Here is a 22,630-nt window from a genome sequence, read left to right as displayed (position 1 = left end):
ACCATCTGAGCCACCAGGGAAGGCCCACTTATACTAGGAGAATGGTTTAAAACCTCTGCCTGTAGCCACCTCACTCTACAACATTCTAAGACGGTACTGTAACAGTATCCTCTTCCTAGAGGGTCAAAGCACTGAGGCTTCAGACACCTGTGACCTGGGGCTGTGTTGGGATAAGCCCTGCCTCACCTCATTCCTCCAGCTCAGCATGAGCCCACCTCCATCCTTAAGTGAGCCTCTTCTTTTTTCTAGTTTCCCTATCTATGTAACAAATAAAATGCGCTGCTTATTGCAGGCATGCAATGAGTGAAATTAATAGCATTTTAATAAAAGTCTTGGGACTTCCCTGGTGGTCCAGTGGTTAAGACTCTGAGTTCCCCATGCAGGGGGCACAGGTTCAACCTCTGATCAAGGAACTTAAGATCCCACGTGCTGCTCACTATGGCCAACAAAAACAAAAAACAAAAAACTTCATGGTTGTTTCTGGTTAGAAAATCTATGCTCGGTGCAGGGGGAAAAAAAAAATCAGAATTGTGTAACAACACATCACTCTACAGAGATAACCAGTTTGGTACCTGGATGTTCCTTCAGACGTTTTCTGAGCCCAGACTAACACACTTTTCTGAACAAAGATGAGACCATCCCCTCAACGCTATCGAGTGACTTGTTTTCCATTCCGCTCCCAGGTAACAACACTTCAGGGACATGGAGTCACTTTACAGGTTTCTTTTTAAAGCTGCCCACAGCTTACTTAACTAGCGCTCTTATGAACAGTCTGGGGTCGCCTTTATGTTTCATCACGCATCCTTCACATCTTTTTTTGAGTATCTGGGGGAGTGTTGCAGCAGAATAAAGTCCTAGGTGTGAAATCACAGGGCCAAAGGATGAGCATGGGTCATATGTTAATCAGTAGTGGCCTTTATCTTACAAAAGGTTGTGCCTGTTTATATTCTCACCAGCTATAGCCAGGAGTCTTTCAATAAGCCTTGTGGGAGTGAATGTGGCTTGTTTGTTCTGAGATGTTTTCCCACAAGTGAGAGGTTCATAAATGTGAATATCCAAGGCAGGGGGTTGTGGTGGGGGGCGGCAGGGGGGCAGTGGGGAGCCTCTGGGGGCAGAGCGGCAGTTCCTAGAGCGTTGGGTGCAGACAGGTCTCTGCAGAGAGACCCCACCCAACAGCTCAGCGCTTGCCTCTGCCAACTACAGGTTCCCTAACTAGGTTTACTGAAATCTTACGACATTTTGGGTTTCTCAAAAACACCTTTGAGAAATGTGAACTTTGAATCAGTCTCCAAATGCTCAGTTATTGAAACGAGCCCCAAATGACTCTTTGGCTACCAAGCAAAAACCAGCGTGAGCTTTTCTATTTTCTGTTTGGAAAACTCTAGGCGAACCTGATTTCTTTACGAAAACAATTTAAATTAAACAACACTTTTCCTGAACGAGCCTGTCTGCATAAACAAGCTTTGGCCCAGTGACAATTATCTAAATTGCTTTGCACGATATTAAGGTGTCACTTTAGTGTTTTTCAGACCCTCCCGCTGCCATTAAGGCTCTTCTTACTGTGTTTCTTCAAGTGTCTTCACCTACCAAGAAGCTAAATAAACCTGTGGGTGTGGCCACAAGTGGAGCGGGGCTCATTCTTTACAAAGGAGTCGCCCGTAAAGGCAGCTGGAATTCTAGTCTTATAGTATTCTTAAGAGGTAAACACAAAAGGAGAAGGAATTATTTGAATAATTATACTTAAAAAACAAAACAAAACTTGGATACAAGAAAAGCATACCTTTTATTGTAAAGTATCCAGATGATTTTTCCATGCTAACCAAAATGGAATACTGCTATTTATTTGTTTTACTAAAACACTCACACAACTATTGCTATTTTTCCATACTTAATGGAATAAGCATTCAGTTCTCCACCTTCAACTTTTGTCATTGATTCCTGGCTGGGAATCTCAGTGGCTTTGGGATTTTAAGTTGGAGACCTAACTGAAAAGCATTTTTTATCCAAAACTTGAGCATTCTAGGGTGGCGTGTATATATTTGTGTGTCGGTATACATGTATATCTGTATGGTGTGTATGTATCATTTGGGGCCATAAGCGTGCAGATTTATATATTTGGGGGTGCAGGTCTCATGTTGCCTGAGTAAATAAAGTAGAGGTTACTGAGGCTTCCGCAGCATTTGAAGTGGGAGGGGGGTCAGTGCCTCCCATCTCCTCCCTTGCAGTGTGTCTCCTACAAGCATCCTTTCTAGCCCTTTATCCTCCTGAAACCTGGCTGGCATCCAAGACCACCTGGGACCACTCCAGGAAAGACCTGGAGAACTGATTTCAATATTTTCTCTCCTCCTGGTAAAATATTTATTGAAACTGTGCTGAGCGAGAAGCCTTTCTCTGGTTCAGAAATTGTCTGCCTGTAAGCACGCTGACCTGGGTTGGGGGAACCAAACGAGACTGGAGAAAATAAACAAACAGCAGGTTCACATTATGCAAGAACTCCGGCTTTGAGGGGAATGGTGGGGGGTGGGGCGCCTCTGGGGCAAAGCACAGAAAAACCACCGAGCCAAAGGACATAAAAGATGAGGACCAGAAAACGGTCCAGCGCTTTGGGCTGCAGACAGGTTTTTACTGGTTAATGTTTTCATGGCCATGTTCTTTAGGAGGCAGAAAACTATCCATGCAAAGATGGATTAACTGGAAACTGTTCGGAGCAGAGAGCAAGAAAGAGAAGTGATGCCAATCCCCTCACCACTCCCATGACACGGGAGGGCCTGGGAGAGCAGGACGCCATGGAAGGTTCTGGAAGCAGGGCAGCACCAAGGCACTTACCGTTGATGAGGCCGTATTTCTGGGCCAGGAGGGCGGCCTGAAGGCTTTTCCCGCTGCCCACGGGCCCGCAAAGCAGCACCCTTGGGGTGAACGGGGCATTGGATCGATGGCTGGTTTGGACGTAGGTCAGAGCTGGAACGAGAGGAGGGCAGGATGATGAACCAGGCTCCTACAGAAAGGGGACCAGCTCACAGCACCTCTGCGTGGGCTGTTAACAGCAGTAATTATTTCTCTGTTTTCGGCCCCGGGAAAACCCTCTGGGCATCTGCCAGGGGACCACAGGGTGAAGCTGCGGGGAAGGAGCTACCCTTCAGGCCTAGGCACCAAGGCGGGAGGGGACAAGGAGAGGCACAGAGGCCGCCCTCAGAGAGCACACCGTCCCGGGATCCCTAACTCAGCACGGGGTCAGCGCTGCCCTCACGGTCCAAGGAGGGCTGGGGGTGCTGTTGAGGGATGGTCCTGGGACACAGAAAACACACTAAATATTGGTCTGGGGGACTTCTCTGGGGGTCCATGCTTCCACTGCAGGGGGGTGTGGGTTCGATCCCTGGTCAGGGAAAGAAGATCCTGCATGCCATGCAGCATGGATGGCCAAAAAAAAAAAAATTGTGCTGAGATGTTTCTCAATTGAATGCAGGCTGAGCTTCAGCCTGAGGCCCCGGGACCAGGCCAACCTCCTGGAGTCAGACACAAGCTTTGATAAACGCGTCAGGCCATGCGGGGGCCTGGCACATGGGGGACTTCTAAAGGCCTCTGGAATTGGTGGAGAATAAATTGCAGCCTCACTCCAGTGACACCAACTTTGTCGCGAGTCTCCAAAGAGGCCACGATCAAACAGGTCCTGGCGTGGGCAGACAGAGGCCTTGCCTGGGGTGCCCTGGTATTTGAGGAACAAAGACTCAGGGGCACAGGGGCGAGGTGCCTGCACTGTGGGGGGCACTGGATGCCAAAAGCTACTGAACATCAAACCGGGTCACCTCCCACTCGAGTGTGGAGGGGGCACCAGAGCGAGCTGGGCAGGCTGTTAAAGGGCTGCCACTTGGCACGTGGGCGGGGTGGGGGGGCGAACAGCCCACCTGCTGAGGCCGAGGGTCCCGCTTTGCATCAAAAGGGGGTCTCCCTTCCCAACCCCGCCTCCTGCCAGGGACCCGGACCATCCCCAGCAGGTGCTAGGGTTCCTGCAGGCAGCATGTTGAGTCAGCCCCTCACCCAGGATGGAACCCATCCGAAGACAGGAAGGGGTCCCAGGGCACCACCCTGACACCTGGGACAGGTGGGCAGGGTCTGCCAAGCTCCTGACATCCAGGGCGCTCCCTGGCCCCTACCTACCAGGTGCTGGTAGCACGCCCCCTAGTGGTGACAACCGCAAATGCCTCCCAACATCCCAGGGGAGGAAGGGGACATAATTGGAAACTACTGGGGTGTGTTCACTGGGCAAATTTTGAAGTCTCAGATCTTTGCGGGATTTTTTTTTGATTGGAAGGTTCATTAGGGATAGTACGATTCCTCTCTGCCTTGGAACTAAAGGCACAGGTAGGTTAACAGGTCTTCATGGTCAGGATGACAATCTGCCAAGCTAAACTCTCTACCAGCCTTGTCTGATCTGAGCCATGCACCGTCCCCCAAGGGAGGTGCTCTGCTTGTCTGCATTTTGCAGAGTTGGCAGAACTAGGGCCACTCTCCCAAGCCCACTGCCAGGGGTAACTCTTTCCACCAGCAAGACCAACCCGGGAGACAGAGACTCCAGCAAGGCTGTCTTTATCCTCAGACCTTCCAGGAGCCAGCCTGTCTGAAGAGCACAAATACTACAGGCAAAGCAGCCTGCTTACAAATGATGCTTAATTTACAGTAAATAACTAAGTTAATTAGAAGTAATGATCCCCCAGACAGTCTCAACATCTAATTATTCTTTTTAAAAATATGTGGTTGCTGGATGCACTGCAGAGAGATTAAAAAAAAACAACACAGAGAGAATTCTGCATTCCAATTTTCAATTTATCTCTCTGCATTATTAATTAATAATAATTAATATTCAGATGCTCACATTTTTATTTACAATTCCAGGCATGAATTCTTTATGAACGATCATATGAACTTTTAAATTTAATTAAGTAATTTGGAAGTAATTAATGTGTAAATTCAGAATCATGGCATAAGATAAATGTTGTGGTTGTTTATCTTCGGAGTGCAGTGTTTGCTACTAAAGACCCTTCCGAGATGCAAAATCACTGGAAATTTACAAGGCGTCTGCAAGCCTGGCATTTTTCAAAGTAGCATCACCCTGCAGACATCCCCCCTCGCCCGCTGACCCCCCTTCAGAGACCGACGCTGTGCCGCTGTCTGCTCTTCCGGTAAAGCAAAGCCACCCGCTGGCAGATGGGGGCTGGCGGTACTAGGGAGCTCAGAACCACCTCCCCGCCAAAACTAGATGTCTCTGGAAGAGATTTAAGAGGATAGACCAAAAAAGGGCATTGTAAACTGTGAAGTGTCTTAGAACCCCTGCAGTGGTATTTTTATCTTCTCAGGCACCCACGGCATCGCACAGAAGGGTCTGACTGGGTGTGAAGCTCAGCAAGACTTTTTTTTAAAAAAAGCAGGGGAATTCTCTGACCATCCAGTGGTTAGGACCCTGCATTTTCACTGCAGAGGGCTGGGGTTCAACCCCTGGTTAGGATACTAGGATCCCCCAAGCAACACGGTGCAGCTGAAAAAAATAAAATAAATAAAAGGAAAAACTAAATTAAAAATAAAAAATGATAAGCAGCTGCTTTCAATTCAGTTCAGTTCAATTGCTCAGTCGTGTCCGACTCTTTGCGACCCCATTGACTGCAGCATGCCAGGTCTCCCTGTCTATCACCAACTCCTGGAGCTTGCTCAAACTCACGTCCATTGAGTCGGTAATGCCATCCAACCGTCTCATCCTCTGTCCTCCCCTTCTCCTCCCACCTTCAATCTTTCCCAGCATCAGGGTCTTTTCCAGTGAGTCAGTTCTTTGCATCAGGTGGCCAAAGTATTGGAGTTTCAGTTTCAGCATCAGTCCTTCCAATGAACATTCAGGACTGATCTCCTTTAGGATGGACTGGTTGGGTCTCCTTGCTGTCCAAGGGGCTCTCAAGAGCTGCTTTGGGGGAGAATTATTCTAACTTCCTTGTCCTTTGGGACGGGTGTGGAATCACGACGACAGCAGAGCCTGACACTCACTGAGCCATCACTCTGCACCAGCCCCGGACTCATGGCTGCAATGCCTGCTTTGCAGGATCTCACACAGCGCAGCCTCACCTAAGTCTATGAGGAAGGATCCATCTTTGTGCCCATTTTTGGGATGACAAAACTGAGGCCCAGAGAGATTACGAGAGTTACTACAGATGGCACAGCTGATGTGTGGTGGGGCTGAGGCTCGTTCACATGTCACCTGGCCCTGAGGTCTCAATGGTCAGACCTCTGGCCCCCAAACAGGCCTGTTTCAGCCTTTCTGGGAAACTGCTGTGAACATACATTACTGCTCCCGAGGTAGGACTGTGCCCAGCATGGGGCTGTTTTCGCTGTCCTCAACGGGCTCAGGATACCTGATGTGTATTTTGTTGTTGTTGTTTGTTTTCTCGTGGCGGTGGTGGGTTTGGTTTGTATGTTTGTTTAATTTTTATAAATTTTCTCTTTCTCCTCCTTGATCCTCAGAGCAAGATTTCTTTTTCTTTTCTTTTAAAGACTTTTTATGTGAACCTTTTTTAAAAATGTATTTATGTATTTATTAAATATTTATTTATTTAATTTGGCTGCTCCAGGTCATAGTTGCAGCATGTGGGATCTAGCTCCCTGCCCAGGGGTCAAACCCGGGCCCCCTGCACTGGAAGGCAAAGTCCGACCACTAGACCACCGGGGAAGTCCCAGGCCAAGCCTGCGTGCCCCTGGCCCTCCCACCCCGTCCCCACCTCTCCTCGCTCCAAGTCAAGTCCGGTGACCGCTCGGGGTGTAGAGTACTAGCCCAGGGTCTCCAAGGGGGACGCTCTTGAGGACCCCACCCTTGTTTCTGGGCAGGGACCCTGGGCCGCCCACGACTTGACTCCCCTGCTCCCAGGCATGCCCTGGACGCCGCCAGATGAAGTGACACGGGAACAGGATGGGTGGAGGGGCCGTCTGGGTTTACCCTGGTAGAAGACGTCCACGCAGGGCTGGTCGGCATTGATGACCTTCAGGATCTTGGGGTACGAGGGGAGGATCCTGACGATGTTCCTGTGATACTCCAGCAGCTTCCGCGCCGTCTCCCCCTCCGAGATGCCTGCGGGCATCATCAGTCGGTTCTGGATTTCCGACTCGGGCGGCCAGTCGAAGGTGGTGTGATAGATCTCTGCCAGAGAGAGGGACGCGGTTAGTCACCCGCCCGTCCTGGATGCAGAGCTTGCGGGTCCCAGGGACGCCTGTCAGCCCACCCCAGCGGTGGCTTCAGCCTGCTCCCCCACTGCTGCTAGTAACAAACTGATGAGGATGCTGGGGTGACGGGAAGGGCGGCGGCAGCTTTCTGAGCGCTCATTCTGTGCCGGGCACCCACCGCAGGCTCTCTGCCTTCTCACGGGATCGGCTCACAGGACGGGGCCTGGTGCTCTCAGCCTCAGGTCCAGGTGAGAACAGCGAGCCTGAGACACTGGGCAAGTCCTCCCACGCCCCAAGACTACAAGCTGGCAGGGACCTTGGTCTGTCTGCTGCCAAAGCTGAGAGGGGGCGCTCAGTGAGGGGTGGGGGCTGTGACTAGGACCTGAGACCTCTGAGATCCCATGGGGCGGGCGGATGCAGGAGGAGACTGCCATACCTCCAGTCTGAGGGTCGATCCTCTTCCCCAAGTTTCTCTCAATCAGGACGGTGTCTGGAGCGCTCAGCGCGACTGGGCAGAGAAGGAAAGAAGCCAAACCAGACACGGTGGGCAGCGGGACACTAGAACACCCACCATCTCCACCCCCATCAACTCCCTAAGAGAGACGGCAGGACACAGACACGGAATCTCAGGACAGAGGTCACCCACGTGTGAACACTGCCGGCCGACCGCCTTCAGGGCCACCAGTAACTGCGACATCCCTATACGGGAGGCTTTTGCCACATCTGGGATTATTTCTTATAGGGAGCTTCTCAGTGGTTTCCAGTTTCCACTGGTTTCTCAGAGTTTCCCACGGTTGAGATGGGGGGCTTCCTGAAACAGGGAAGAGCAAAACCCCAGGGTCCTAAGCACAAGCCCCGAACACGTCTAGCTCTTGGAGAACTCGCTGTGCGGTCCTCCTGGTTCCTGCCGGGTCATAGGCCCGTCGGCCTCTCCTGGATGGTGGCGCCTGGGCTGCAGGTGGGCACTGGGGAGCCGCTGACACGGCAGAGGGTGGGCGCTCACTCTTGGGGTCTGCAGCGCTGGTGGGCGGGGTTACTCACTGACATGTCTTGGGGAGATGCCGAGGGTCTGGATCATCAGAGCCTGCTCCCGCGTCTCAGGGATGCCGTCCAGAATCCAGCCCTAGAAAGAGGATGTGGAAAGAGGCTCACCTATGCTTTTTCAGATTGTGGGGGGAGTTATTATAAAAAGAATATTGGGGCTTCCCTGGTGGTCCAGTGGCTAAGACCCTGTGCTCCCAATGCAGGGGACCCAGGATCGATCCCTGGTCAGGGAACTAAGATCCCATATGCCAACAACTAAAGACCCACAGGCCGCCACAAAGACCCAGCACCAGCACATCCAAATAAATAAAGAATAATTTTTTAAAAAAAATTATCATATCATACCTTTCTAGAAAGACTGGAACTTCTAAGAGAAAATAAATGTTTCTGATAGCTGCATCAAACTTACTTAACAATCTCTCTCATAATATCACATTCCCTTCTGAACCTGACGTTTGTGATGATAGGCACAACATAGAGATTTTCTGCCCTGATTTTTTTTCCCATCCCACATTACAACCACATTGCGTTTTTTTCACATTGACCCACCTCTTCCCTGGCCATATAACATCCCACCGGTGAGCTGTCTCACTTACTGAACCATGCCCCATGACTGGACATTTCACCCACTGACCATTCTCACTGTTATAAATAACACCGTAAGGAACATCTTTGTGTTGCGGCTCTTTCCACATTCTGGGTTATTCCCCAAAGACAGCTTTTCAGATATGAGAGGAAAGGAACCATCAGGGGCAAAACAAAAGCCTGCAAGTCCTGGATGAACAGAGCATTAGGAGGCCCGAGTCCACGTGTCTGTTCCTAGTGAACTTGTTTTAGGGCTGAACTTCTTCAGGCACCCTCTTGGGTCAGCTGGGGAACCGGTTTAGAAGGTTATTTTCATGAACCCTTTCAGTCCACCTGTGAGGGTCACACACGATTGCTGCACCCTGTGGAAAATCCCACAGGGCTGAAACGATAATGCTTGTCGCTGACTGACACCACCGACCCATGGCTGGCCGCTGCTAACACTTCGGTGCATCTCCTTCCAGGCTTCACATATGGATATCTTTTTTTCCTGGTTGGGGGTGGGGAAGGCAGTGGAGGGAGAAAAATCACACTGTATATACTATTTTGTAATCTGTCCTTTTCACATAGTGAGAACACTTCATGCACATTTTCCCACATCACAGAATTCGCCTCTCCTGGGAGTTTTTGCAGCTGCCAAGCATTGCATGAATTGACCTGCCAAATGCTAACGAATCATATGCTGCTCCTCATTGAGTTTCATTCCATTACTTTTTAAAAAAGGAAACAAAACTATTTATTAGGGACTTTTTAGTGGCCCAGTAGTTAAGACTCCAGCTTCCACAGCAGCGGTGCAGGCTCAATCCCTGGTCGGGGAGCTAAGATCCCACATGCATTTTGGTATGCATCCCCCGCAAAAAAAAACCCTGATAAATTTCTAAAAGTTGATACCTTCATCATTTTTGATACATTTTGCCTCATCAAGTTACAAACTTGTCTATCAGTTTCTGAACCCAATGGCAGATCACCTGTTCAGTTTCCCTGCATCCTGGTCAATGTCAGGCTCTGTCTCAGAGAAAAGCTGTCCAGCAAGACAGCATAGTGTCGCTGTTTTAATTTGCATCTCTTTGAGCACTAATGAGGTTCAACATTTTTTCCATGTGTGCACTGGTTATTTGAAATTTCATTTTTCCAAAATGTCCATTCATGTCATCTGCCCTTGGGGTTTTATCCTCTTATTTGTTCACAAGAGCTCTTTACATATTAAGAATATTAACTTATTTTGGCAACTGTTACCAGAGACTCCTTGAGGCAAACAAAGCTACCAACATTTTCCAGTTTGGCTTTGGCCTTTTCATGTTGTGTATGTGTTTTTTAACACATAAGTTTAAGGCCAAATCAATAAATGCTTTTTTCTTTGGATTCTGGTGTTGAGTGGATATATAAAAAGGCCCTTGTCACTGCAAAAGCTGGTAAATATTCACCTGCATTTTTTTTTTTTCACCTGCATTTAAACTGTGTTTTCTTAACAGTTTAATTCTTTACCCTGAAATAGTATATTTAATAGAGCCACATTTTTTTTTTTTTTTCAAAAAATGATGTGGGCCTGACCTAATCCATTTTTATGTGGATTTCCAACTATCCCAGGGTCATCTATGAAACAGCCTATCTTCTTCCCTCTGTTGGTTTAGTCGCTAAGTCGTGTCTGACTCTTGTGACCCCATGGATAGCTGGCCAGGCTCCTCTGTCCATGGGATTTTCTAGGCAAGAATACTAGAGTGGGTTACCATTTCCTTCTCCAGGGGATCTTCCTGACCCAGGAATTGATCCTGGGTGTGTGGATTCTTTACCAACTGAGCTGCAAGGGAAGCCCCTCTTCCTTCTAAATATCAAAAAAATTTTAACACAGTCTACATGTTGGTGTGATGTTGGTTCTGGCATCTTTCTTCCTGTAGACTCTTGTGTCAGACTCACACTGTTTAAATTACTGTTGTTTTATAATTTATTGTTCTATCTAGTAGGAGATGTTCCTCCTTCATTTTCTTTTTTTAAAAAAAAAACTTGTTCCTCCAGGTAGACAAAGACTATTTTGTTAAGTTCCAAAGACATAAATTCTACAAGGTTGGGAATAACATTAAATGTAGAGATTACTTTATGGAGGATGGACATTTTTACAACATCACGTCAAAACATCTTCCTGGGAATCCCCTGGTGGTACAGTGGTTAGGCTGCAGCTCTCTACCTGACACGGTTCTGGGTTCCATTCCTGGTCAGGGAACTAAGATCCTGCAAGTCACGTGACCAAAAAAAAAATTATCTTCCCATTTGTTTACATTGTTTTTCTCTTTTTTTGATGTCCCCCAACAATATTCACATTAAACAATTTCTAGAGTCTTTTCAAATCCCTTGAGTCTGGAGTTATACATGTGTCTCAGGTGCTCAGTCGTATCCAGGTCTTGTGACCCTGTGGACTGTAGCCCGCCAGACTTCTCTGTCCATGGGATTTCCCAGGCATGAACACTGGAATGGGTTGCCATTTCCTTCTCTAGGGGATCTTTACCACTGAGCTACCTGGGAAGCCCTCACATATATACTATTTAATGCCTTCAACTTGATGGTCAGATAAAGCGAGATTTGGAAGGGTGAAGTAAAGCCACAGATTATCTCATGTCTCCCTTCCTTTCGGGGAGGTACAGTAAAAAAGCACAGCTTTATTCATTTACCAGGCAAGGGAGGACATAGCGGGCTCCTGCGTCAAAAAACTGGGTCTCCCTTAGATCTCCATTCTGGGGTGAGAAGCGTCAGGCAACCCCAAGTGGATGTCCAGGTTTCTGAGGCTGGCTCCCAGAAGGGGGCTCCCCCTGCCGTAGGCCCCGCCCTCTCAGCAATTATAAAACTTTGGTTGCTTTAAGGTCTGAGGATGGACTGATGGGATAAACTCAGACCTAAGGTCACTTGTAATTCATAACACCTGATATATAGAACACCACGTGGCTGAGGGCAAGTCATGTCTTTCTTTTAAAAAAGGGGAAAGGGTCACTTTTCTTCAATATTGAAATATTTAGGCTCCAATAGCCTCAACTGACAGTTAAAAAAAAAAGCTAAACAAATTTATAGAGTAAAGAGCGTTGGAAAAATCAGGCATGCTTTCATTAATTTCTTAAATTATGCAGGAGAACACACAGCCACGGAGGCCCTGGATTCTAGAACTAATGAAGCAAAAGTGCAAAAAAAAAAAAAAGAAACCAAGATTTTTAACAGCCTTTTGCTCCCTCAAGTCCTTGTTATAGCCAGCCAAGTGTTGGCTGCAGCTCTTGAAAAAAGCAAACACCTACATATGTGCGCACCCCTCTAGGAACCAGGAGGTGTGGGGTCTGAAACCCACCCCCCAACTTACGGTTCTGGAAGCCGAACCCAAATGTTCTGAACTTTGGCTACATTCAGACCCCTTCATTTTTTCCATATCTGGAAGGGAGGGAGCTGGAGCCCACTGACCGGGCGGGTAATTCTGTTTCGAATCCTGGTTTTTAAGCTGAAAGGAGGGTGGAACTCCGCCTTCGCTCAGCACCGAGAAAGACCTCCGCTTTTAATATTGCATTACTGAGCAATCATTATAATCTCACCCATAAATTTGCAGCTGATATCAGTATGTGGTCCGAAGCTTTTAGAACTATTCAGGGAAACAGCTCTCGCTGACTGGAGAAAGCGGGCCTTCCAATTACACAGGGAAAGTGCAGCAAAGTGGGGAACATCTTCCTAATTAGCTGGCCTTGCTCGGGCGTCATCCTCGTGCGGACGTGACAGTTAAGGAAGGAGAAGGCGGGAGCCTGAAGTGAATCCCGGGCCACTTTGGCTCTCCGGGTCTACGCGTCCAGACTCGGGGAGACGGTCCAATCACCCAAGGTGCAAAGAAACGAGGTCCCTGGGGGACACACCTCCTTCCCCTTCCCCATCAACCTTACATCTTCGCATTCAGATCTCAGCCTGCATGCTGCTTCCTCAGAAAGGCCCTCTCTGACGAGCCAGTCTTAAGGAGTCTCCCAGTCACTCTGCCACATCATCTGTTGACCTCTTAGGGTGGCACCCACACCCCACTAGTCCCCGCCTCAGCTCGCCTGGGAAGGAAGGCTGCAGTGACCAAGGCCTCTGCATCAGGGAGGGTGGCTCGTGGAGCGTCCTCGGGATGGGAGCCCCAGGCCTGGTGCCTGGGGAAGATCTCTCCCAGAGCTCTTCCGCGGTCCCCGCTTTTTAAAGCTACTTATTCGCGGCTCTGCCACGTCTCAGTTGCTGCCTGCCGGGTCTTCCATCTTTGCTGCGGCACGCGGGGCCTTCAGTGGTGGCACATGGCGATTTCACTTGCGGCGTGTGAACTCTCAGCTGTGTTATGTGGGATCTAGTTCCCTGACCAGGGATCAAACTCCGGCGGAGCACAGAGTCTTAGCCACTGGACCCCCAGGGAAGTGCCCCAGAGCTCCTCCCTTTGTCGAGGTTATTCGCAACTGCCCAGTGGCAAACGGAGCACACTTTCGAGGGGAAACAGCAACTCTGGTTGAGAGCAAGCTACTGGCCGCAAATTCCGGCAAAGCAGGAAGTCATCCATCAGTCAGCAGCATCCGCGCCCCGCCGCGATGGGATGCTGGCGAGCTGCGTCGTGAGGGTCGTGGGCCTGACTTCCAGGAGCGGCTGGATACCGAGGTAGCAGTCAGTCCCTAATTAGAATACGTTATCCGTCTTCCTGACACTTCAGTGAGATGTCTATTCCGCTGCTCCGGAGCCGCGGCTTTGTTCCGAGCAGGCTAATTGATATTCCGAGGCCTTCGCTCGCCATACCCCCGTGGCTCGCTTCTGTTTTATCACACATCAAAAAGGCCGTCTGCTCAGGGCACTCCTGCACCCGCACAGAGCTGGGGGCCCGCACAGCTGCGCGGGGTTCGGTATCAGAGGAGGGACAAGCACGGAGCAGATGTCACAGATGGAAGAAAAAAAAGGGAAAGCAAAGCAGCCCGCCAGCCCCGGGAACGTGGCGGGGCCCCAGCAGAGCGCGGCCCACTCTGTGTGAACACTGGCCTCTCCTGCCCTCCTGACTATTATTAAAGCGCAATTAGCAACTTCACACCACAGGACTCCTGCCCTCTGAGCCCTCAGCCTGTTTGATGCGGTGCCCCTGTCTCCTCCCCTCTCCTCCAAAGACCAGAGTGGGGGCGCTCCCCTGGGTTCTCCCGAGGACGCCCTGATTCCAGCTCCCAGCTCTGACTGCAGGCTCCGGAGGCTCTATCCCAGGCGTTCCCTGGAGCCAGAGGCCGATTCCTCAAGGTCCCAGGGAGGCAATCTGAGGCTGAAGGTTTGTGTCTGATCAATCAGATCACTCAGCTCAAAGTCTGAATTGGGGACATGTCACAAGATGCCTCGTACGCCTGCCACCTCCCTCACTTTTTTCTGGTGAAATGTTATACAGTTTCCCACTAGATAGAAGAAGGCAGAAAGGAGATTTTGATCAGCCAGAAAAGAAATGCATATTAAAAGATCCAGTTTGGACATGCACCCCAATGTTCATCGCAGCACTGTTTATAATAGCCAGGACATGGAAGCAACCTAGATGCCCATCAGCAGATGAATGGATAAGGAAGCTGTGGTACATATACACCATGGAATTTTACTCAGCCGTCAAAAAGAATTCATTTGAACCAGTCCTAATGAGATGGATGAAACTGGAGCCCCTTATACAGAGTGAAGTAAGCCAGAAAGATAAAGAACATTACAGCATACTAACACATATATATGGAATTTAGAAAGATGGTAACGATAACCCTATATGCAAAACAGAAAAAGAGACACAGAAATACAGAACAGACTTTTGAACTCTGTGGGAGAAGGTGAGGGTGGGATGTTTCAAAAGAACAGCATGTATACTATCTATGGTGAAACAGATCACCAGCCCAGGTGGGATGCATGAGACAAGTGCTCGGGCCTGGTACACTGGGAAGACCCAGAGGAATCGGGTGGAGAGGGAGATGGGAGGGGGGATCGGGATGGGGAATAAGTGTAAATCTATGGCTGATTCATATCAATGTATGACAAAACCCACTGAAATGTTGTGAAGTAATTAGCCTCCAACTAATAAAAAAACAGACTGAGAAAAAAAAAAAAAAAAAGATCCAGTTTGGGAAACTGATGTGTTTCAGGACAACTGGTGAGAAAGATGAGAGTATTTTGATGGTTACAAAAAAGTTGACATCACGTTGAGCCAGTATTGCTTCCTCTGGTTCAGACAGAAATGTGCCAGTCTTAGCCTGCCATGGCATCTTAGGACGCCTTCCATATTCAACTCATCTGAGAGAAAACTAGCGGGAAGTTTGACTTTGAAGTTTAATCTCAAACAATAGGCAACACCTGCCGGCGCTCCTGACTGGCACAGCGTGCGGCGGGCCGGGCCGCTCTGGAACTCGCCTGCATGCTGGCTCGGCCACCCCACGAGGCTCTGCCCGGCCGTCTTCAGCGCCTGCGCTCAGACAGGCTGAGGCCTGCGGGAGTGGTGTTTCCAAGTAACCGATGGAGCCGGGTTCCACCCATCTTGGCAAATCAGTGACACATGCCTGATGGTTTTCTAAGCAAACACGAATCTGGGAAAATCCATACGCCTGGGTCCCGCTGTGGGACCACTGTGGGCTTTTAGCCACTGATCTCCAGGGTGTTGAAATTTGGTAAAACACAGATGTTAATGTTTAAGAGGTTGTTGCTGTTGTTTGTTGCTAAGCCATTTCTGACTCTCTGTGGACTCTGCGGACTCTGCGGACTGCAGCACGCTAGGCTCCTCTGTCCTCCACTGTCTCCTGGAGTTTGCTCAGATACATGTCCATTGAGTCAGTGATGCTATCTAACCACCTCATCCTCTGCCACCCCTTCTCCTTTTGCTTACAGTCTTTCCCAGGGTCTTTTCCAATGAGTCAGTTTTTTGCATCAGGTGACCAAAGTATTGGAGCTTCGGCTTCAGCATCAGTCCTTCCAAAGACTATTCAGGATTGATTTCCTTTAGGATTGACTGGTTTGATCTCCCTGCTGTCCAAGGGACTCTCAAGAGTCTTCTCCAGAGGTTTGGTGTTTTTTTTGTTTTTGTTGTTCCCAAGTAGCTAAAAAATGTTTAAAAATCAAATTCACATAAAAATGGACCAGTCCCCGCCCAGCTCCTCCCCTGGGAGGATGCCGAGAAGACCGACTGCAGAGAAACTTGCTTTGCTGCATCACATTTAGTTTCCAGGTTCAGACACAGTGGGCAATGGCTGAAAGCACGAAAAGTGGATACCTCGACAACGTCCAGTTAATGGGTCCATTCCTTCCAAACCCTTTAGAGCCTGTCTGTGGTATAGACTCATCTCTTCAGAAATAAGATTAGTCCATCAGGATGTCAGTTTACCATGGTGCTGAAGAGCAGAGCTTTGGAAATCAGCCTCTGCCACTGCCAGCTGTGACTTTCAACACCTCTGGGCCTTGCTCTCCTTCTCTGCAAAACGGGGACACTAACAACCATCTACCCCACGGCTGCCAGGATGACAAAATGAGAACTACAGACAAACAACAACAAGACAAGCATAGTGCTTGGCGATGAAGAAACAGCCCAGTCTATGTTAACTAGTTTTATTACTATCATTTTAATTCTGACCAAGGCGAACTCTGTTCTTTCCCTCTACCCCCTTTCAAGAAGGCATCCCACTTAGGACTGTAGAAATTAATATAAAGAATTCATTTTAAAAGATAGTCTCAGGGATTTCTCTGGTGGTCCAGTGATTAAGAATCCGCCTTGCAATGCAGGGGATTCACGTTTGATCCCTGGGCCAGGAGCAAGGATCCCACATGCCACTGGGCAACTAAGCCCGCACGCACCGCAGCTAGAGAAAGCCTGTCTGCCACAACAAAGACCCAGCAGAGCCAAAATAAATAAAATGAAATAAAAATAAATGAAAAGGCAATGTCTTGGAAACAGCAGTAACTGGCATTCCGGATATGAACTAAGAAAAGCTTTCTAATTAACGAAGACTTGGGAAAAACACATTTCGCTGAGAGCAAGGGAGTCTAGTGGATTGTGGCCTAGTGCAGACCCGTTCCCGGTGGTCTTCTGTTTGCCAGAGCCTCCCAGGGGAGCTTGCACCCCTGAAATCACAGTCAGGAGCCAGCATGTGGGAAACAAGCCTGAGGGCCCCTTCATTCACCTGTCCATCCATCCATTCATCCACTAGTTTATTTATTCACTGCTTCATGCAGAACGCTGTGTTTTCACACCAAAAAGTTCAGAAGGCCTTGGTTGGGGGGCTTGTCCGCTAGGCAGCCCTGGGGGTGATCGGTCACTGGTTCATTTAACTACCTGCCCCCACGTCTGGCTGACCCAACTCTGGTCACTTAGAGCTCTTTTCTAATTGGTTGTGGATGGTGCAAGGCACTGAACATCACCTATAAAATAAGGGAACTGGAACAGGTAACTTCTAGCAAAGACAATTATGGTCTAACAAAGACATTTTGAGAGAAAACAGCCCGCTGTTCATAATTATGCAGGGAAAAAAGGCATCAACCAGGAAGAGGGACTGTCCTGCCTCTGAGGGTCTTTGCACATAAAAACATCATAATTTACTTGCAACCCTGCAGCCTGATTCTCCTCTGAAATTCTGCCAGCTCCCCAAAATCATGAGAAGAAGGGGGAAACCCCACCAGGCAGTGGGGGCCGAGCCTGGGGGTGGTCATGATTACCAGGTCTGACCAACATCTGAAATGAGGGCATTCCAAAGGACACCCTGAAGGTCGAGTGCTGGGTCTAAGCTGGGCGTGCGTGTCCGCCTAGAGTCCTGGCCTTGTTCTCAGAGGTTGCAAGCCCAGACTCCACTGACCCCAGGTGGCTCCTTGGACCTCATCTCTCTCTCTCCATTCCAAATCCACTGATCCAGGCGCGGCTCCGAGCCAAGCAGCCAGCCCCTTGATTTCCACCTCCTCCTTGAGCTGCAGCTCCCTCCCCCTGGTCCTGGGACCCCCACACCCACCCTTGGGGCAGGGAAAGCACTGGCCCCGGGCAGAGTCGTGGCCAGGTCCACATCTGGGCTCTAAGCCTGTAGCCTTGTGATCATGAATTACCTAAGACCTGAGTCTCAGCATCCTCGACTGTAAAATGGAGGCAGTCAGACCCCCTAAGAGAAAGTCCCTGGAATGAATGCGTCGGATTATTGATGAGAAGTGGGATGACGAAGCACCCGACCCGGAGCAGGCGCCTCGGACACTGGGGCCTTTCTCTCCCCTAAGAACAACCTGCGGTGCAGGAGCACGCGCGTTTCCACAAGACCGAGAGAGGCCGCGTCTCCACACGGGTGACTGCAAGGCTGCCGTCTCAGGCCCCGAGAGGCGGGCAGGACTCTGGGGGGCGCTCAGGGCACACCTCCACCAGGAGCAGCTGCCCCCCGCCCCCTCGGTGGGGGCAGCCACCACGGGTCACTGTCCCCTGTCCCGCTGCGCCTGGCGTGTCTGCGTCACCTCCTTCAGCAGCTTGGGCCCTTTCCAGCCTCCGGCACCCACGAGCTTTTCAGGCCCCAGGACGAGGGAGAGTCGAGGGGCTGGCTGCTCGGCTCTGAGCCGCGCCTGGATCAGTGGATCTGGATGGGAAACGAGAGAGGCGAGGTCTGAGGGTCGCCTGGGGCCCTGCCGCCTCTCGCTCCCTCTCTCCCAGTCAGAACCACCTTCTTCCTTGGGCTCAGTCCCCTGGGACATTCACTCTCAACCCGAGAGGAAGCCCAGACCACTTCCCACACCTTCCTGAGCTCATCTCAACTCAGGCCCGTGGTCTTCTGCTGCCAGAGACTAGACCTTAGGGTGCCACTCCAGGAAAAACCCAACCTGACCAAGTGTCAGAAGGAGAAAGCGGGAGGGCCTACCTCAGAGAATGAGAATTCATCAGTTGAGAGATTAGTGAGTTCCACACAGCCTCAACAAGGCAAAAGCACAGTGAAAAACATATGCACATAAGCTCGGGCATTCCAACCAACACGCTGATTTATAATTAACACTGTAAGTGTGCCCTGTGCTGGCGCAGTTGCTCAGTCGTGTCCGACTCTTTGAGACTCACTGGACTGCAGCCCGCCAGGTTCCTCTGTCCGTGGGACTTTTCAGGCAAGAACACTGGAGTGGTTGCCAGTAGTATGTATAATTCAAATTGGAGGTTGTTAATATGTTACAGATTATAGCTAAAAATCACTCACTTTAGCTTCTGCAATTCTTTCAACACCCGCTGAATGACAATATTGAGCCAGCTGGGACCCGGACCGCCACTTACCAGCCGTAACAATTTACCTGCAAAGTGGGGATGATGCTGACATTGTCAGCATCGTCACCCCGGGGTTCGGGGTGAGGTGCTGTGATGAGCGGGAACTGCCATCTCGAGGTCCAGTAGGCACTGGGCGGCAGACGGCAGCTGGCACCCTTTCCAGCCTCGGGCACGTGCCGTGCTTTCCCGGGTTGACCCCTGACCGGAAAACTAAGTCACACCAAGAGCTTGGCACCGGGGACTGAGGGTGTCCCGTGGTGCTGCCCTCCTGGGGGCCGTTTCCAGCTCTCGGGGTGGGGCAGGCCTCCTGCTGTGGCCTCTGGATCCATCATGCAGTCCAGTCCTGTCTCCAGCACCACCGGGCCTCTCCAGCGCTCTCTGGGGCTAGAACGTTGGGCTCTGCCCCGCGTTGCAGTCATCTCTTCCTCCTCCCTGACGTCAGCAAGAGGGGTCCTGAGAGCGTCCCAGCACCCGCTGCCCACACAGCACCCGGACGCTGCTGCTCGTGCGGACAGGTGGGCCACACGTGCCACCAACAAGCCCGACATCACACCACAGAGGGTCCAGAAACACCCACAAGCAAGTGACCCACGAGGGGCTCCTCACTGGGCTCCGCCCACACCCACCCTGGCCCCAGAGCCCTGCTGCATGGCGATGTACGCCGGAAGTTTTCCGAGTGGAGTTCAGACCCACCCTTGGAGGCCCGGCCATCCTGGCTGCGTCTGGATGAGAGGAACACACAGCCCCGGGCCTCAGCAAAGCTGTGGATCAATAAACCCGCGCTCCTCAGAGGCCGCGGGTGACATCTACCAACCCGCAAGCATCAGAACAACGACAGGAAAATTCTGCGTTCTCTCTGTTGGAGGACGGGAGCCGGGTAATTAATGCCAGCCCAATGACACCGCCAGGAGAAATAAAACAAACAGCGGATGGTTCTGCAGACCAGAATCGGGCCCCTCCGCTCCGACAGCATTTCCACCATAAAATACGAACTCCTGTTATGGGCAGGGATGCATAAATCTGAGAGCAAAGAGGAAAAAATAAAAAAGACTCTAGAAACCTGCCAAGTAAATTTTAAACTTTTGGTTCCACAGTCAAAAGTATGCGGGACTTCTCTGGTGGTCCAGTGGTTAAGACTTGGCCTTCCAATTCAGGGAGCATGAGTTCCATGGCCGGAGGGGGGAAGCTAAGATCCCACACGTCTCTCAGCCAGAAAACCATAACATAAAACAGAAGCAATACTATAACAAATTCAATAAAGACTTAAAATGGTCCACATCAAATTAAAAAAAAAAAAACCTCTTAAGAAATATGCTCCAGTATCACCTCCTTTCTTATGAAATAACTGAATGTCTCCAGTATATTGAATGAGATTAAAAAGAAGAATCTGCCTGCAATGCAGGAGACTGGTTCGATTCCTTGGTCGGGAAGATCCGCTGGAGAAGGGATAGGCTACCCACTCCAGTATACTTAGGCTTCCCTTGTGGTTCAGCTGGTAAAGAATCCGCCTGCAATGTGGGCGACCTGGGTTCACTCCCTGGGTCGGGAAGATCCCCTGGAGAAGGGAAAGGCTACCCACTCCAGTAGTCTGGCCTGGAGAATTCCATGGAGTGTATAGTCCATGGGGTCGCAAAGAGTCGGTCACAACTGAGCGAATTTCACTTTCAAAAAGAAGTTAACCTGTGAATGCAAAGGCTCGCTTTGTGTTTTCTATAAAGGAAAAGCCTCCACCCGGCATTGGTCACTGGGGGTGGGGAGCGACCCCCCATCCAGTCTGCCTTGGGGATTTTCTCCCTGACTTAGGAAGCTGGGGGCATGGTCAGAGGTTTGCCTTTGGCGATGTTACTCCAGTTTAAGGAGGGAGAAGATGTGGAGCAGACACTGAACTTGCTGGATGTCTGTCTGGAAGAGCGAGCGTTTCCTCCTCCTTCCTTTATACCAGCGGCGGGTTTGGGGGCTGCAGCTCCCTGCTCTGCACAGCAGGAGGAGTCAGTGCTGAGGGCCTACCCGCCCCCCTAGCGCCGGCCCGTGAAAGCGGGCACCGGTTCCTTCCTCCTGCTGTCCCCATGGGACCGAGGATGGCCCCTGCCGCACAGTAGTGCCCACGAGTCTTGGGTGTGGAAGCCTCGCAGGACGGTCGTCCAGATCTCACACGTGTGGCAGTGAGTCTCCCCCAGCGTGTGCAGGGAAAGCCTGGTGAACCGCGATCTGTACCTTCACCCTGATGGACCCGCTGCGGCCCCGGCACCCGTGCGGGGCTTGGTCCTGGCCTTCGTTTGCCTCCTTCCTGATCTTCGCCACCATCCCAGGGGCCGACGAGTCCTGGGGCCAGGAGGCATTTTCTGAACTCGCTGAAGTCGGGGCTGTCTACACTGAACTAACCACAGTCCTGGGGGGACAGGTTCTGTTTTTTGGGCCTTTGCTTTTGGTGGGGGCATTGGGAAAACTTCCTGACCAGGGCTGGGGATGAGGATATGATGGTTAGAACTCAGCACCCTGAACGCAGGCCTCTGCCTGGCCACTGGGTGGGGACGCGGATACAGCAGGTGAGTCTGTGATATCAGGGTGTGTTATCCACTCGGTGGGTGGGACTCTGAGCACCCTGGTTTGGGAAATGGAAAGGAGAGGTGCTGTGCCACGGAGCACGGCTGCGGAGGGCGCCGGCCGCCACGGGAGCCCCCAGCACGCCCACCCCCCGCCTGCTCCCACTAAGGCTGCTGCCCGGCCCGGCCCAACCTGCAGGGGCTTCCGGCCTGACACCCGGCAAGGAGCAGCCCTAACCTCCGGAGCCCTGGAACTCCAGCCCATGTGGCAGCTCAGAGGAGGGAAGAAAAGCCACTGCATATGGACAGAAGCGGGCGGAGAGGCTCCAGCTGGCTCTGAGATGTCGCCGTTTTACCTCCAGGCACTACAATTTACTGCTAGCTCTCATGCATGGAGGTGTGGGATGCCGCAGAACTCACCGGAACAACAATTCTGGAATCACACTGCAGGCTCGCTAATGGGTTGGAGCCCACCGGACCGGGAGAGCAGAGGCCGCGCCCTAGCACCCAGGGTGACCGCAGAGGAGGCAGCTTCCTGCGGCTCCCGCCTGTTCACCTCACCAGGAAAGCGGGTAAACCTGCCTCGGGGGCCTCGGGCCAGGCTCGGGGCTGTATAGTGGGCTGCACCCCCCAGAGCCCTCTCAGCCTGCCTGCAGCCCCAGGGCGCCCACTCCCAGCCTCGCCAGGGCCCCAACATCTGCCCCTCTCCCCTGGGTCCTGCTGCCGCTCCCAGCCCAGGTATGCGAGGGCCAGCAGAGGTGGACGTGAGCTGTCTGCGGAGGCCTCTGCCTTTTCAGGGTGATGAAATGCCCATCATCTGATAAGCCTTTACAATCAGTCACAGCCATTCCCTCCCCACAGCTGGGGGAGGCGGCTGACCCTACATGCAAACATTTCTTCTTTGCCTCTTGGCCCAGATACGTCTGGACGGTCACATTCCAACTCGATCTGGTCCTGGGGACGTGGACGCCTTTGTCAAAGAGCCGGCACAAGATCACTGAGTCCTGGGTTAGAGCCTGGCCTGGCAGCC

General features: G+C 51.1%; 1 protein-coding gene across 16 annotated transcripts in view; it reads right to left on the bottom strand.

Annotated features, from left to right (window-relative positions):
- Nucleotides 1-22,630, bottom strand: part of AK8 (adenylate kinase 8) — a 132,946-nt gene that overhangs the window by 77,923 nt on the left and 32,393 nt on the right. For 10 of the 16 annotated variants that reach the window (XR_006343300.1, XR_006343299.1, XM_043916504.1 and 7 more), the window contains 5 exons: nucleotides 8,236-8,317; nucleotides 7,841-8,005; nucleotides 7,631-7,702; nucleotides 6,971-7,171; nucleotides 2,827-2,958 (listed from right to left, as the gene is read on the bottom strand). Coding sequence is in view for 14 of the 16 variants with exons in the window: in XM_043916504.1 (XP_043772439.1) it covers nucleotides 2,827-2,958; nucleotides 6,971-7,171; nucleotides 7,631-7,702; nucleotides 7,841-8,005; nucleotides 8,236-8,317 (652 nt within the window). In the remaining 2 variants the exon portion in view is untranslated. Of the gene's footprint in view, nucleotides 1-2,826; nucleotides 2,959-6,970; nucleotides 7,172-7,630; nucleotides 7,703-7,840; nucleotides 8,006-8,235; nucleotides 8,318-18,668; nucleotides 18,692-22,630 lie in introns of those variants that run through there. The other 6 variants (XM_043916507.1, XM_043916509.1, XM_043916510.1 and 3 more) reach the window with 3 other exon arrangements.

This window comes from Cervus elaphus, chromosome 11 (assembly GCF_910594005.1).
Source record: "Cervus elaphus chromosome 11, mCerEla1.1, whole genome shotgun sequence".
Taxonomy (NCBI): domain Eukaryota; kingdom Metazoa; phylum Chordata; class Mammalia; order Artiodactyla; family Cervidae; genus Cervus; species Cervus elaphus.
This window is presented reverse-complemented; position numbering and strand designations above follow the sequence as displayed.